The sequence below is a fragment of the Theobroma cacao genome, chromosome 1, assembly GCF_000208745.1.
Source record: "Theobroma cacao cultivar B97-61/B2 chromosome 1, Criollo_cocoa_genome_V2, whole genome shotgun sequence".
Lineage (NCBI taxonomy): Eukaryota > Viridiplantae > Streptophyta > Magnoliopsida > Malvales > Malvaceae > Theobroma > Theobroma cacao.
In genome coordinates, this window is record NC_030850.1 from 29,311,391 (window position 1) to 29,329,303 (window position 17,913).

The window sequence follows — 17,913 nt, forward strand, 5'->3', positions numbered from 1 at the left end:
GGGTCGAGTTTCGGTTGAATTTGCTTTGATACCATTTTATCATGAAACCATTATCATTTCTTTGAAAAGTTAATATATTAGAATGTGTGACATTCATGTTTATAAATTTTTCAAGATTTTTTTACCTGACCAATATGAAATTAAAACACCTTACTTTTCCTAAAACACTTAACCAAACATATATTGGTACCTATTATACTACTACAAGGAAATTTTATATCAAAATTACCATTTTACCAAAGTTTTAAAAATTAACATAGTGTAAATAATGTTAGCCCTTGTGAAGGTTTTTCCATAATGTCATCATGTTTATTGATTTAATACTACAATTTAGTTGTTTGGGATTAAAGGGAAAAAAATTAATTAGCCATTTGATTTTGTTTAAGAAAAAGTAGTAGTAGTAATGAATAATGAAAAATAGAAAATTATGCATTTGAGGAAAGTTGGAGGGGTTTTATTTATTTTAATTTTTGGGCTGCAGAAGGGTTAATTCGAAATTTCCAAGAAAGCAAGAAAATTGACAAGAGACATTGTACAGTCTACTCTGCTTTCAATTGAGCTCCATTTTTCCTTCACTTGCTCGTGCATCAAACATATGCGGAGACCAGACCTTGTTAACTTCATTAGCCACAACAGTTGAAGAATTTTGTCATTCTCTTACGCCTGTTATGGCTCCTGCCAAGAAATCGAAGAAAACTAAGAAATCTTCGAAGAAATTGAAGAAAAACAAAAGCCTAAGCGTGGTTCCAGTGGAACCCAGAGTTAGCGAACCCGATTGGTGGGACAGTTTCTGGCACAAGAACTCTACAACCCCAGGTTCCAATTTCCAATTCTTTTTTTTGTAAAAAAAAAAAAAGTTCTTTTCACATTTCATTTGAAAATAGCTTTAATTTTATCTCATTAAAGTAATGGGTTCCCATAGTCATAGCTCGATTTCCAACATTAACGTGGTTAATTATAAGGTTGAAGCTGAATTTGGGTCACATTTTTAACTTGGATAATTGCATTAGTTTGCCATTTGTTGAAGCAAAAGAATGGACCTGAAATGCGTGAACTGAATTTGAGCAACAGGGAAACGATTTCGTTTTCTTGTCTTGGTTATTGGATTTGTTTGCTTTACAGTTAGGAATGAAATGTTTTTATTTGATCTCATAGGAAGTGAGTCCCAACTGGCCGGTCTTTCAATACCATCAAATGAGGAAGAAGGTTTCAAGTATTTCTTCAGGGCTGCAAGGAAGACATTTGATTACATTTGTTCCCTTGTGAGAGAAGACCTTGTGTCAAGGCCACCTTCAGGGCTTATCAACATTGAGGGAAGGCTTCTCAGTGTTGAGAAACAAGTTGCAATTGCCCTTAGAAGGCTAGCTTCCGGTGAGTCTCAGGTGTCTGTTGGAGCTTCTTTTGGGGTTGGCCAATCTACAGTTTCTCAAGTGACTTGGAGATTTATTGAAGCACTGGAAGAACGTGCCAAGCACCATCTCAAGTGGCCTGATTCCAATAGAATGGAGGAAATCAAATCGAAATTCGAAGTGTTATTTGGGTTGCCTAATTGTTGTGGAGCTATAGATGCAACACATATTATCATGACTCTTCCAGCTGTTCAGACCTCGGATGATTGGTGTGACCAAGAAAGCAATTACAGTATGTTCTTGCAGGCAATTGTTGACCATGAAATGCGATTTCTTGATTTTGTAACAGGTTGGCCTGGCGGCATGAGTGTATCTAGATTACTCAAATGTTCAGGATTTTTCAGGCTCTGTGAGGCTGGTGAGCGTTTGAATGGAAGTATAAGGACTTTGTCAGAAGGATTAGAAATGAGAGAATTCATAGTAGGTGGCGCTGCATATCCTCTTCTTCCCTGGCTCATAACTCCATATGAAACTAATGGCCTCTCATCCTCCATGTCTACTACTTTTAATGACAAGCATGAATCAGCAAGGTTGCTTGCAGTGAGGGCATTTTTGCAGTTAAAGGGCAGTTGGAGAATCCTTAACAAAGTCATGTGGAGACCTGATAAGCGGAAATTGCCTAGTATCATTTTGGTGTGTTGTTTACTTCACAATATTATCATTGACAATGGAGATCACTTACATCCTGATGTTGCTTTATCTGGTCATCATGACTCGGGTTATGGAGAAGAATGCTGCAAGCAGGTTGATCCAACAGGCAAAACAATGCGGGAAAACCTAGCCAAAAACTTGTTGCAAAGTAAAGTGAAAGCTCCAGCAAAGTAATCGGGCAAGATAAAGAGCATCTTAGTTTGAGCCTCAATTGTGTTTTGAAAAGGTGCAATAGGGTGGACCCCTAAAACAACAATGATTTTTTCTTTGCACAAAAATGAATAACTGTTCTTAACGTACGTATTGCCTTTATTTTTTGTAGACATGAGAGCAGGTTTTGGGTATGCTGTTGGTAATTCTGTATTTGGAAAGTCCAGGTCTAGCTTTGGAATGAGACTCAAATCTATGAGCCTTTTAATGATCATGTCATAATTTTTCTTCCCTACCGTCTACTGATATGGTTCCAGTTATAGTAATGGCTTAGCTGCAAAGATTGATTTGCATTCAGTTCGGAGATTCCATTGTGGGCGTTGTATAGTTGTATGTTGTCATCCTTGAAAACCCATCTGACCTGCATACCATGTTTTGACCATAGCCATTGTAGCAACTTGGCCACAATTCTGAGTATGGTATTTAATTCCAAAATTTCTTTATAAAAAAGCTCATTCCAGAGGGAAAAAACTTAGCAACTCCCAATGCAATACTAAAAAGATTAATGCATATGGAAAACAACATTTATTGACCTTGAAGAAAATAATTTCCATTAAAATCCAGATTTATGCCGAGTAAAAGTATAAAGAAGGAAACAAAAGGCCGTAAGAGAGCAGCTTCTTTCAATTAGATGGAGCCTGAAATATACAGCAGGATCTCTAAACTTGAGAAGAAAGCCTCCGTAAGAATATAAATATGTGAGACATGAAAACTAGGACGGCAGACTTATGGACAATGCAACTAAAGTCTCATTACTGGAAAACTACACTAATTATGTGCCGACGACAAGTAATAGCCTCAATCTCCTTTAGTTGGGGGTTGCACGCATGCACAAAAGGGCGCTTTCTTCCTCTTCTGGCTGGTTCTTACCCCACCATAAAGATAGTCCCGCAATAGAACTCTTGTTTTTCGCTCTGTGATTCTGGTTCTTCCTTTGCTTTCTTTTTCATCATCAAGCTTCAGCAAGAGAAACTGTATTTTCTGCACCTCTAACTGCAAGCGCCCAATCTTTTCAGACCCTCTTCGAGCTTGTTCTGATGCTCTCCGCCTCCTAACACTCCCACTCTCATCTGATTCTAATGCAGATTTCCCATCAGAAGACCAGGAACCATCTTCAACATGTGTCATCAATTTGCGATTGACATCAAATAGCTTCATGATGGCTTCCTCAGCTTCTTCTAACTGCTCTCTAACTGTACCATATTCAATTCCCTTCCCCTTTTTGCCCGTCTCAGTTACCTCCACTTTTCTCTTCAGATCCTGCACAGTTATCTGAAGGTTAGCCAATTTTTGTGCATCAGAATCAAGTCTTTCTAAAATCTTTCTCTTGCTTCCTTCATGGTTGGGCTCTGTAAACCTCTTAGAGCTCTCTTTATCTACACCCAACTCTTTAACAAGAGATTCTGTAGAGGGATTTTTGCCCTTGTGTTCCTTCACTGAATCAATTTGTTGGTGGTCAGTTGGTGCAGCAACCATCTTCTGGGCTTTGCCGACTTTTAAGTCAATGCTACCATCATGGTCGGCAGTCTCCCACAACTCAAGCATCTGATCATCAACCTCTGCAGTTTCTCTCCTGCTTAACCCATAGGATGAGCACTCAGATATTTGATCAAGCATAATGTCTTTTGTCATCATCTCATTATCCTCTTCAGAGATTTCAGGTGTTGGCCTCTGCATTTTGACATTGTTGCTGGATCCACGGCCAAGTTCCTCCCCTTCTTGTCTAGCATTCACATGCCTCTTTGCTCTAACACTTTCTTGACGTGAGCTGCTTCCAAATCTTAACTCTTCAATCTGTGTCATAGCAGTCTCTAGTTTGGAATTTAGATTTAAGTTTTCCAGCATTGCAAGCCTTTCCATTTCCAGCACCGCTCTTTCAATAGATTTAATCTTCATATGGATACCCTGCAAGTCCAAAAAACCATCTGGAACTGAGGCAATTAGATCTTCACTTGTTTGTTGACAGCTTTCAGCATGCAATTCAGTCCCCAGATTGGCATCCTGGAAAATAAGACAAATTATAAGTCAAAGAATCACAGCCAATAACCATCCAAGTTGCCAGGACACTTTTGAAATAAATGGTAACTTACCAACAAGAAAGGCCCTTTTACATCCAACGTATTAAAGATCTAAACAGAACCAGCTTACATTTTAACAAAGGCTTACATTCTTTTCCTATTGCAAAACATCTTAGTAACATATGGAGTATCGCCTAGTCAAAAGTAAAACGAAACCAGAAACCACATCCCATTAATGCAGAGATCAATAAAACAAATAGTGAAAAAGTACATAAATTCACTATGCGGTAACATCTAATAAGGCCCCTGAAAGGTCATAGAATAATAACCAAAGTGCCAAACATTAATTCAACGCAAATACTATATAGCTTTCTCATTATAAACAAGAACTTTCAAAAAAATATCATGCAAGTAAAAGTATATTGGTGCAAATTCGGAGAACTAGGGGCATAAATTTGCAGTCAAAAATTTTGAAAGTGAATTAAAAAACAATTAGGAACCTAAAAGAATGGTAAGCAGCAATATCAATTGCTTGTGTATTAATCACTAGATGCTCATACAGTCCACACAGGGTAGGATTAGAACTGAAGTTGTATGTTCAACCAAAAAGTATGAAGAAGGCCCATATTACGTCAGTTTATTGAAATTCAAAAAGCAGATATGAAGTCATAGCCAAGCAAACAGAAGTTACCTTTACTTCTTCATTATAATCTGTGGGAAGTTTACTATGCAAGAGAGTTCGACTCTGCAAGGATGTCACACTGTCCCTGAGAGAAATGACAGCAGGAATATATGCTGCCAACTGAGCTTTAAGTCCTCCATTCTCACCTTCCAAGATTATAACACTTTTTTCCAGCTCTTCTACCTCCATAGCTTTGGAATTACTTCTACTTTCAAGGACTTCACATTCCTTACTGAGCTCATGAGCCTTCTCTTCAAGCAATGCTTCACGGACAGCAGAGATCTGTAGCTCTCCAAACAATGCAGCAGCCTGATTTTCCCAAAGTTCAACCTCCTGTCTTCCCTTTTGTAGTTCAAGATTCAAACTGTCCTCCCTATGTTTCCTTTCTTCAAGTTCCTCATGCAACTTCGACAACTCAGCCTCCAATTTCTGATTAGCCTGCCAAATGCTTTCACTCTCCTTACTTTTATGATCATAGTCTCCAGCTAGTTTCAGAATTTGCTTCTCTCGATCTTCTCCTACCAGCTTGACCTCCTCATATTTACTCTTCAGGTCCTCCACTACCTTATTCAGTTGGGCTCTCTCCTCTTGAATTGCACTGAGCATCTGTGCTGCTTCCAAAAGCCCATTCTCCTTCTGGCATAACAGATCTTTTCCCCTCGCAACTTCATCATTTAATCGATCACCAACAGATCTAACTGAAACCAGTTCATTCTCTAATTTTTGCATTGAATCCTTGAGATGTGAGTTTTCCATTTGCATATCTTCAAACCTTCTCTCCATAACCCTCACTTCTCCCTCAAGATCATTATTGACACGTTTGAGTTTATCCAGATTGTCACTGAGATGCTTTATATCCTCAAAATTTTCAGCGATAATATCCTTAAAAATAAGAGAAATGCTACTTTGAGATATTGCTTCAGCAAAGACAACATAGTTTTCCTCTTCTAGCTTATGTTTCTCCTTGCCCAAGTCTAAAACCTCCTTCATCAAAGACCTTTTCTCATCAAGCACCTTGCAGTTCTCTTCCAATGAACTCTGGTAAGCCCTTTGCAAACCTAACAGTTGCCCGCGAACACTCCCAATTTCAGTCTGCAAAATTTCTTCTCTTTGGCCTCCCTCCATCACTTTTGATCTCAGTTCTTCATTCATATCCACAAGTTTTTCAGCTCTGCTCTGCAGTTCAGAAAACTGCTCAGATTGAACTTTCAACTCCTGATGCAGTGCATTCTTCTCTGTAGCGAGATTTTCTGCCTCTAGTTTCAGTTGCCCAAGCAGTGCAATAAGAAGTGAGTTCTCAATTATGCATTGCTGATTTTCTTCCAGAGACTTTAGAAGAGAATTTTGCATCTCTTGAAGCCTGCCAAACATAAGGTCAAGAACTGGTTTGTCTTGTTTGGTCTTATCATCATAACCATGGATAGCATCAACCTCAAGAGTCCTCAACATCTGATAAAGCCCCATCCTCAGTATGGTAATTTGATCAAATAAGGATTTTATCTCCATCTGTTTTTCGGAATTTCCAAGCTCCAATTGAGAGATAAGTTTTTCTGATAATTTGGAGGCTTCCAAGAGTTTCCTACACTCGAGCAATAGAAATAAATTCTTCTCTTCCAGATCTTGTGCACATTTCTGCAAGATGAAAATTCCTACCTGAGCATTCATGGCCTTGTCCAGTTCCTCTTCATACTCCTTCTTCCTGCACAGACTTTCCCCTTGTAGAAAACTGATCTGAGATTCCATAGCAGTCACTCGGCTTCCATTCAATGCACAAAACTAGAATGTTCTTGCTTTTCAGCCTCTAGTGACTCTTGTAGCTCTTGTACTTCACGAAGTGTTGATTCCCTTTCTTTCTCCAGACCCACATATTTTTCTTCTAGTCCCTGATATCTTTTCTCTAAATCTTTGAGCCTTTTCTGACTGACGTCCAACTGAGAAACCAAGCCTTCTCTCTCTGTTATCAGGCCAGACTTCTCATCACCGAGCAACTGGCATGAATTGTCTAAGCTCTTCAATTTTACCCTCAATCCTTCAAGTTCAGCATTTGCATCAGAAAGGGAATTCTCCAGAAAGTTATTCTTCTCTGAAAGCTTCTCCAGATTCTCAGTTGCAATCTGTGACTGAGAAATGAGTGTGTCCTTCTCTGCAGCAAGGGTGGATTTCTCTCTCAAAAGAGATTGGCAGGATTCTTCCAATGTCTTTACCCTCCCACGAACACCTTCTAGCTCAACATTCAAATCTGAGAGTGAGTTTTCTAAAAGGGCATTTTTCTCAATGAGTTTCTCCATGATTTTCAACTTCTCTAGGAGGGCTAGCTTTTCATCTCTGTCTCTTTGGCAGACCTCTTTTAGCATTGTGTTCTCATCCTGCAATTCCTTCACAGATGATGCAAAGTTTTCTGGATTTAAGCCAACTGACTCCAGTTGTCCTGTCATATCCTGATGTCTCCTGTTAAGGTCATTGAGTTCCTCTTTCAAACAGTAAATTTCTTGCTGAAGAGCATTTCTTTGGTCCACTCTAAGTTCAACTTCTGCTTCAAGTTTTGCTATGGTCTCCCTTAAGCTTAAGATCTCATCTTGCAAATTCTTGATGGACACTGCTGAACTTATATTGAGTTCGTTCAGTCCCTTGTTCTCCTCCTTAACCCTCTGAACTTCATCCTCTAAACCCTGATTACGAGTTTCAATATCCTGTAAAATTTGAGACCTATTCTGAAGCTCCGTGGCCAGAGATCTGAGTTCTTCCTGAGATTGAGAGTGCAAATGCTGCAGCGTTTGAAATGCTGTTTCAGCCTCCATAAATCTCAAGCGCTCTTCTTGTATGGAAGTCCAAAGTATCCCAAACTCCTTCTGCTTCTCTGTTAGTTCTTGACTTTGATCCCCCATCTTCTGCACCAAAGACTCCAATTCAGTATGCAGACTCTGATTGGTTCTCTCCAACAGACTACACCTTTCTTCAGCACCTTTTAACTTCGCAGCCCCATCATCTATCTCGCTGTTGAGCCTTTGAGCCTCCTCCTGGGCACAGGCAAGTTTGTTTTCCAGGATAGAAATTGTCTCTAAGCACTGCTGGTACCGCAGAGCAGCTGCTTCCTTATCTTTGGTCAGCTCAACAACTACTTGCTTTAAAATTTCAAGTTCACTTTCAGCTTTCTCTGCTCGTTCAGTCATCCTTCTGGCATTTTCTTCGGCATTCAATAATTTTTCTTCCAGATTCTTTATTGTCTCTAAACACTGCTCGTATTGAGCAAGCGCATCCTCTTTTTCAGCTTCCACCCTGGCAAGGTCCTGCTTTACAGCTTGCGCTTCCATCTCAGCTTTGCTTGCGCGCTCATTCAATTCTCCAGCATCCTTTTGAGCATGAGAAATACAATTCTCAAGATTATTTATTTTCTCCATGCATTGCTGGTATCGAACAAGATTAGCTTCCCTTTCAGCCTCTAATTTGGTGAGGGAATCCTTCAAAGTCTGAACTTCAGCTTCAGCTTTTCCAGCTCGTTCATTAAGCCCTTGGGAATCTTCTTGTGCACGAGAGACTTCTCTCTCTAGATTAGACAATCTCTCCAAACTCTGCCGGTACTGAAGTAGGCCAGCTTCTTTTTCAGCTTCTAATCTAGCAAGAGCATTCTTCAACGTTAAAATTTCCATCTCAGCTTTACTCACTCGTTCAGACTCAGATGGAACTTGAACCTTGAGATCAGGGCCCCCATTGTTTAGCAGACTTTGTTCTTTCTCCTCTACATCATGAAAGTTGAGGCCTTTTCTTGCCCTACCTTCAGCAAACTTTACATGGTTTGTAGCTTCTTCAGAACCAAACAAATCATTGAACTGTTTTAGACCCTTTCTGATCATTACAGATTCAGATTCTTCAGTGAATGCTCCATTCCTCTTCATAGCATGTGAAGAGAGTCCCACAGCATCCTTCTGCAACTCGTCAGGCTCAAATAATGCACGTACTGGCGGTGGCATCTCAGGCGTACGGGGATCAACCTCAGTGATAGAACCAATTGGTGAGTCATCTCCAAACACCATGGGAACTTGGTTTGGAAATGCTTCTGCCATGGTCCGATGAGCCTGACGAAGCACCCCAGTTGCATGATCATATCTTTCAGCCAATGCACGGTATGCTCGGTAAAACTCTTCTACCAATTTCATTAACTCTGGGCGTTTCTTGTAATACATCTCTGCTCGCCTAGCAAAGGAATCAGCATCTTCTTCAATGAGCTTGATCATTTGCTTGACTTTAGTATCCATGTCTGTTCAAGCAGAAGAAAACTTGATGGTCAAAATACAGGTATACAGCGAAAGATTTAAATTTCGATGCTGCAATCACACAAAATCATGACACCAAAGGAAAGCACAATCTCATTACCGCCAAGGAAAATCTCATTGGCGTTCATTAATCAATTTAGCTCTTTCAAACTTAGTTTGATTAATGAAAGCCACCAAGCAGAGAAGATTATACATTTTACCTTTTGGCTCAATACAGGATCAAACAACTTATCAAGCTTCTAAACCATGGTTCCATGCTCATTTTAACTAATGTTAACTGTTAACACTCAACTATTTACAGCTTATCATGTCACTGCTTCTTGTAACAATTGCATAGTTGCAAGAATGGCAATGACACAGATGCATTTTACACTTTGTAGCAATGATCAGGTACCTGTGAGATTCTCCTGAAGCCATTTCGAATTTTTAGGGCTTATGTGGCTGTTCCACCACCACGAGTACATGCCTTTAGAATCTGCATGCTTCACAGTCGCCATGACTTTATTACTCAACACAATCACTTCCTGAATCTGACCGCAGATTACAATTCTTAATTACGAAAACCAGGTGATGGATCAGCCCAGAACCAGTTTTTCACGACTGAAAATTAGCCAATTTTAATGTTGAGAATCGATATGAAGCCTTGAAATCTCTCAGTCCTTTTGCTTAATTCCTGATATCAACAAGCAAAAACCAAATAATTCAGTTTTGACACGAAGGAAAAAACAACTTGATCACATGTCAGGAACATAAAAAGATCAAGCAGAAACGGCATAAAATAACCTGATCAAGATAACCCAACGGTCCAAATATGTATGTAAAAAAGCAACTAGTAACCGGTAACTGTTGTCTTCAAAACTTCCACAAGTTACCTGATCAAAAAAAAAAATTAAAACAGGCGGTTGAAAAAGTAAGGTAGAATCTGACAAATCAAAACAAATGCTTTAAGAGAAATTGTAGATTCGCAGTCAACAACATAGCATAGAAATTATCAAAAACCATCTGATCAGTATAAGTTTAGTCAAATTTCAAGAAGTTAAGCATACTTAAGCACTGATTAAATTACCTGAAAAGGCTTACAAAATCAAAAAAAAAAAGACTAAAAAATCATGAACCAAAAGAATTGATTTGCAGAGACGTTAAATTCAGCAAACAGGAAATGTAGACTAGAATAAAAAAGCTTACCATCAAAATTTTATAAAAAAAAAAAAAGAAGAAGGTTTCTGGGTTTTGATTATCAGCGAATCCTAAAAAGATAGCTGCTTGGCTATTGCTTTTTCCTGCCTCACCCCATTTCTCATTGATCTCTCTCTGGTGCAACTCTCTTTAACTCTCTCTCTCTCTCAGCTGTTTTGGGTTGCTTTTTGGTGCTGCGCTTTGATGCTATTTGAGAAGGCTGTCAAAGAGGAAAAGAAAACAAAAAAGATGGGGCAAAGGACAAGAAGCATTAAAAACAGTAACCTCCAAACCAAAAATAAATATAGAGAAAAAGAAGTCTAAAATCTTTAGTGGTATTTATTCCTATTGATATTCGCTTTTAGTGCAGTCTTCTGGAGGAAGAGAAAAAACTTAACAAGAGCAGGATAGCGGTTAGGTGGAAGTGAAATGACGAGGTTGTCCCTTTGGGTTAAGGTTACAAAAATGTTGCTCCTCGTGTTTCTCTACGCTTCACTTTGATGATTCGTGTTTTGCATGAATTTGAGTAAACGAAAGGAAAAAAAAAAAAACAGAAGATTTTGCTACCATAACAGTCAAAACCCCCCTTCCTTCTGTCATTTTTGATTTGATCTCGCTTCAAATCTGTGGACTAATAACACTCTATATATGCAATTTGGAGAAATTTCAGCCCATAAATTTCTTTACTAGCCGTTGGTTATTACGTTTCTTATATAATGAAAAATACTAAATGCTATTTAAAAAGGTTGATAATTGCCCAAAGGACCATTCAGAATTTTGAATAATATTTGTTTCTCTCCTAATTAAACTCAGCTCTCAACCCTGGGAAAAACGAAAGAAGAAACAAAAATCAAATAAGAAGAATGCATTGTTCGCATTAAAAGAAGGAGAGTGGTGGTTTTGGTAAATGCGGGAGAGTAGGAGATGGCAGCTAGGACACGGTGTCGTTCTTTTGAAAAGAAAAGTGGGTTCATTCATTCTTTGGGCGGTGGCCGAGGACGGTCGTCTTTCGTCACATGATTAAGAAACTCCTTTGGACCATTATGACCACGTGTATTATACACTATACTTATCATGAAAATTAGTTTAAGCTTCTTTCTTTCTTTCTTTCTTTTTTCTTTTTCCGCACAAAAAGAAAGAAAAAGAAAATTAAGGGAACAGTTTTTTCCTGTGCTGGATTGTAAGCGGAAATAAAATAAATGACTTATTACATTTTTTAATCCCAGCGTTCCATGGCATGCCATTTTTGACACAAGTCAGAGAGGCAAAATAGTGTGTCATTCATTTATTTTTATTATAATATAGTTGTAACTCTGTTACTACCACTAGTGCAATAATAGATTCAAATACAATCATATCCCTAAATTTATAAGGATGATCGCCATATATATATATATATATATATATATAGAGAGAGAGAGAGAGAGAGAGAGAGAGAGAGAGAGAGACATTGAGACATTGGTGGTGAACTTTGATGGTATTTAATGGTGGATTTAGAGTTAAAACAAAAGGTACACAGATAGAGTTAGCTACAAACACACTCCAATAATTCATTGAATCATTTCCTCCACCTACTTCCTCATGAATGACTATCCGCCATTGATTTTAACTGTTGTTATTAATGAATTAATCAACGGAGAGTGTGGATTTTTGTGGGCTTTAACTAGACTTATATATGTTTATGCATTTGTTTATCTGATTAATAAGATCAAAATATCTTAATTTAACAAAATAAAATTTTTTTTGTATAGACAAAAATGTATCAATATTAATCCATATATAATACTCACCTCAGAGTTCACACAATCAATGTAATGGTTGCATCGGTGATATAAGGCTTAAATTGATTATCCAAAGTCCATCTTTTTGTTTATCAAAAATATATGCAATGTCGTTTCTGTGCGGATCATTGCTTAATTATTAATTGGATAAGCATTTTATTACACATGAAAGATGACATTTGCATGAGAAAAGTATTTATAATTATTAAAAACAGAAAACGAAAAAATACAAATCAAACTCGTCAATATGTGTATATTATTATTTTTTAAATTATATAATTCAGTCTTAAAAATGATATATTCTTTATAGCAAAGTGTGAGTCCAACAGTGTTGAAAGTTACTAATTTAGATATCTCTCATTAAATTCTATCATTTACAACTTATCATTAGTACAATGCAAATCTAATTGCAAAGGTTGTGAAGATGCTATTATTAATTCTAGAAGGAAATCCATACGTGCGAGTCTTGCAAAGATTAAAGAAGATATGTTCCTTGATTATGATCAAGTTGCTGCTACATGAGTCGAGGGAAACAACTCCAACATATATACCATTTCAAAGAGATCATACGAGAGTTCATTATCATTTAGGAATAAAATATTTATTACATACTTAAAAAGAAGCTCTAAAGAGATTTCTTCATTTTGTCATATGTCAAGTTAAAGAGTGATCACGTCTTTATATATTTTTTATTTATATTTTAACATTATATGTTGAGCCACGTTTTGGCTTTCAATGTTTGCCATGTCGACTAGGTTGATTGGATTTTGTTCAAGGTTTTGGGTTGTCAACTAAAGTAAATTTGGAGTGTTTTAAACTTTAGCTTAGACTTGAAAGAAAATATGAAAGGGGCTATTCATGTATTCATTGATTTTTTGAAGGATTTTATTAGTTTTATTTTATGTTTTCAAATCCTTGATGAATCCATTAGTTTTAAGAGAAATCCTCTCATCCTTTCATAAATTCAATAATTATTAGTAAAATGCTTTTAATATTTTTTTGAAATTATCCTTTCGAAAAGTGTCTCTATTCATGATTACAAAATAACAATATGGTCCCGCGCAACGCGAGGGTAAAATGCTAGTAAGAGTTAAACACACTATTGGTCTTTCCAAATGGAGAAATTTGTTGGGATTAAAATATCAACAAAATCATTTTGAATTATGGTAATCACAAGGAAGCAATAATTGAAAATATACCATCTCTTTCTTTAATTGATGTCAAGCTAATATTTTTTCTTCCTTGTTGTTTGTTTAGCTTTTTAACATTCTATACTTATTTGGCATGTTTAAAATTAATTTGTTGGAAAAAAATATATCTTATTACCTCCTCTAAATAATTTTTTAGTAACTTGGTTTTTAATCTCATTATTTTTTATCAATAAAGAATTAGTATGTATAATAATCTTTGCTTTATATAACAAATTATAGTTCACACTTTATATAAAAAAAAATACTTAATAACTTTTGTATGTTTCGAATTTTACTTATTAATAGTTAAAAAAATTCAAAAGAACAAGTTAATGTTATCCTTTTTTTCCTATTGATTGAGTTACTAAAATTTATATTCAATTTGCACAGTTTATAGTTTAAATATAAATATAAATATAAATATAATAATAATAATAATAAAAATACTCAAGTGCATCGCACGTGTCAAGAAAAAACTAATAGTGAATAAAAATAATTAAGATGTGGAAGATCCAGTCCGATTCAGCATCCAGCGGGACGGCCGCTATAAGCGGTGACCTTGGTCCACATCTAGGGAAAAGGTTTGTTGGACGGCGAAAATGGCTCAATTATAACAAGATGTTGGGCGTCTGAAAAAGGTATGCTTACTAAATTATGTGCTATCATTGGTGCATATGTGCTAAATAATAATCAATTAGTTGCCTTGCCCCTAATTTATCTCATCCATCCAACAGACAAATGGGAAATATGTTTTGTTTATATTTCTAGGTAAATCAATCACTTTGCTAAACATTCCGTTTCCATAATAAAAATAGTGGGGGGTTGGTGCAGGAATTGATATAGAAATACAAATTAGCATTTTGTTGCGATCTGTCCTGCTTTCAAAAGTATAATTACGGGGAGACTATTATTCTGTGGACTCTTCCTACTGAAAACAACACTTTGAACCTAAATTATTGATGGGTAGACAAGATAAGAATCCTTGGAAATTTGGATTGGAAGTTGGAACAGATACTCAAATACCAATGCTGTGTACATCAAATCAAATTAGTTGACAAGAGTTTGGAATGGGCAGCCTCCAAATAAGGCCACGCAGGCTGAATCAACCGGGGGTTCGATCGTTAGGTAACAAAATTTATGAAAAAGGGGTAGAAAGACGAGAGGTGACTTCTGAGCTTTTAAAAGGTCATCTTTGGTAAGTCTTCAGCCTTCAACTTTGCTTCTATCTCTTCCTTTCAAATTAATTAAATGAAATTGAATAGGGTCATAGACGTCCCAGTCCATGAATAAATTTTGGGCAAGGCTATATTACTAAATTGGTTTAGGATTCCATGCGCGGGTGAAGATCATACCGTTGAATCCATTTTCACGAGCAAAAAATCCAAAAAAAAAAAAGAAAAAGGAGAAAGATGTCATATCAAAAAGCTGAAATCTATTATAAGCATTATATATCTTCGTTTTCAAGTTATGTTTCCTCAACGTTTCATAGTCAACAAAAGCATCAACATAAAATTTTGAGCGTTTGAATGTAAACAAAAATTGTTTTTAAAGAATTGAACATTAATTGAGTTGACAATGCAATCAAAGTAACAAAACTCAAGTTTGGGTTTAGAGTAAAGGTTTTTGAGGAGGGTTTTCTTATGTAAAGATGAAAAAGACACATGTAGGGGTACGGCTGGAAGGAAGCTTCTGGCACATGACTGGAAGTCTGGAACAATCGGTTGGCTGACGTGGACACGCATTACTCAGACAATATTTACCTTTTGACAGTTGGTGCAGGCCTAATAAGAAATTCAAGAAAGCAAAGCAGGCATCTCCTAAGGTTGTGGATGGCTAGAGTAATGGATTCCATCACCTTGTGGTGCTTTTGTAGTTGGTACAAATTCTTTTGACTTTCTTTTTACCGTTCCTTCATATGTTTGCCTCAGGATAACATCATGGCAAATGGGCAAAATCTCTCTTCAGTTACCAGGCTTTCTTAATTTGTTTCCTCTAATTTTATAGAAAGTAATCATGATTTTCGACAAATCATCAAATTGAGTTCAGTGCATGGGGAAGCTTTACTCAACTAGAAGACCTTTATTAAATGAGTTAGGATGGGCAGATTTGACAAATTCCCCTTTTCCACTATCCCCATCACTAAAAAGATGAACAGGACCAGAAGCCAAATTGATTAAGTTGCTGGGTGATGATATATTTCTTGATCTAATTAAAGTGTCACTGCAGCATATAACATGGCCAATTTTAATGGTCACTCATGGTTAAGTACAACAACTTTTGTATTATCTAACTCTAAGGACTGGTAGCTAATTGACACCAGCGTTTAGCTAGTATTAGGAACAGGGATCAATTTATTATTTGTCCTGATCAAACTTGTTTATAAGATTAAACCATTTGTCATCTAGTTTATGTTCGGGCATGATCTAGAGAAAGAAGTCCTAGTTCTGGCAAAAAAAAATATGATGAATTAAGGAGACAATGGCAAAACAAAAAACAAAAGCCAGCCAAGAACCTCCTTCTGCTTGGAGCATCTAGCCAGGGGGGGCGAGGACTTACATATAAAGACAAATTTAGCCATCTCCAAGAACCCTATCATGATGCACCCACCGATCCACCACATCGGGGCCTCCTTTTTTACTTAGGATCTCATCCAACCTCTACAATTGTATAGAAAGCAGTGAAGGAAGGAAAGCTGACGAGTGATGGGACCCTTCAAAGGTGCAGCGATGAAATGCAGAATCGAATTGTTGAACTTGGAATGGACTAGGGAGTACTCGGCCAGCTGATGTATTGCAGCAAGCGCACATGACCCACCCCACCCAACAGCATCAAAGATTCTAAAAGCTTCAGTTGTATGATTGCTATTATATATGTTGTTAGCTAAAGTTTAAGCAAGTGTGAAGGAACGGGAAGCCAGAGCCCCACCTCTCCCCAACTGCCATCACAGTTTTCCAAATTGCATGTGATGGGTGTTAAATGCACGCACCCTCCTCATTATTTGGTGCTCTTGATGGGCTGTTGGGACTCGGGATGTTTTTAGTTTGTTGCTTTTAACTGCAATAACTTAACCATTTTTATGCATACGAACATTTAATTCATTTATTAATATATAATTTTTTAAAAAATAAAATTTGAATTTTTTTCAAATATTAAAAAAAAAAACTTAACCCTCCTCACTGAACAAGCTCGCATGGAGAAGAGATTTGAGACATGCTAGATTTAATTTCGGGCCTCACCTTGTAGCATAATTCAGGATATATTTATGTAAAAAATATGCTCAAAGAAACCATTTATATAGCCCGACAAAATACAATTACTTTTTTCGAAAAAAGAATAATGTTGTCTTTATATTTGTAATTGAATTTGAATGTAATGGTTTGATTAAATTCTTGATAAGTCTATGAACTATGTCAAAAAAATTAATTCAACCCATATTTTTTTATTGCGTTTAAATAAATCATTGAATTTTTATTTCAAATCAAATAAGTCTATCTTTTTAACCATTGATTAACTTCCGTTAGTCAACGATACATATGACAATTTTATATCAAGTCATTTATCACGTGATAGATAATATGACATTAAATATTATTGATTAGGATTGAGTAAATGAGTAAAAAAGTAAGTATATAAATCTTAATAAATAATATTTAATATTACGTCATTTGTCACGTGACAGATGAGTTAGTATAAAAGTATCACATGTATTGTTCACTAATGAAAGTTAGTTAATGATTGAGAAGAAGAGTTTATTTGACTCAAAATAAAAATTTAAATACTTATTTAAATGCAATAAAAAAATAAAGGTTGAATTGATTTTTTGGACATAATTCAGGAACTTATTTGAATATTTAACCTAATAATTTCAATTCATTGGACAATTCTGGTTAGAAATATAAATGAGTCAAGTAAGAAATAAAGAGGCTAGTCATTCTCAATTTTTTTTTTCAAATTGTGCTATAAAAAGGTGACCAGCTGATCTTGGCCCTTCCGTTCAATCAATTAAGTGGCCAACTCGCAAGATTGACCTCTATTAATGTCACAGGCCGTTCTAACTCAATTAACGTACTTCTCATTCTCATGGGCATTAAAATATAGACTTTCCAGAAGTGATTGAGTCTAAAATAAGATTAAATTATTTTATAAATCAAATATACGATTATCAATTGATTCTCGAAATCAGTTTTCTTAATTTTTAATTATTTTTATTAAAAAAATTGGTAACCAAAAAGAATCAAGTCTATTTGTAGTTTCTTAGGCTCACCAAATGGCCTACCAAATGTAAAACAGCAAGAAGGAAAAACTAAACAAAAGCCCAATGAGGGTAGGCATTTGAAGATCCGTACCAAATGAGTCAAGCCCAGTCTAATCGTAAAGCAAAGAAGCAGCCGAAAAGAGTTCTATCACAGGCCCAAGGTAAAAGATGAGGGTTGACGTCAAAAGCCGAAGGATTTTGCCAGGCAAGCGCCCTGTCACGTTCCCGATAAACACGCAACTCCGAGTCCGCTGGAGCAGTCTTTTATGC

The 17,913-nt window shown here is 36.5% G+C and overlaps 2 protein-coding genes across 2 annotated transcripts; one reads left to right on the forward strand and one right to left on the reverse strand.

Moving 5' to 3' along the window:
- Positions 500–2,501, forward strand: LOC18613293 (putative nuclease HARBI1). The gene is made up of 2 exons (XM_018127050.1): positions 500–816; positions 1,156–2,501. The coding sequence occupies exons 1-2, from the start codon at positions 669–671 to the stop codon at positions 2,232–2,234; spliced, it is 1,227 nt and encodes a 408-aa protein (XP_017982539.1). The 5' UTR covers positions 500–668; the 3' UTR covers positions 2,235–2,501.
- On the reverse strand, positions 2,781–10,712 carry LOC18613294 (protein NETWORKED 1D). Its single transcript, XM_018127360.1, is given in 6 exon segments — positions 2,781–4,271; positions 4,980–6,739; positions 6,742–9,225; positions 9,636–9,914; positions 10,025–10,113; positions 10,427–10,712. Coding segments are annotated over 4 exon segments (5,550 nt in total). The 5' UTR covers positions 9,739–9,914; positions 10,025–10,113; positions 10,427–10,712; the 3' UTR covers positions 2,781–3,068.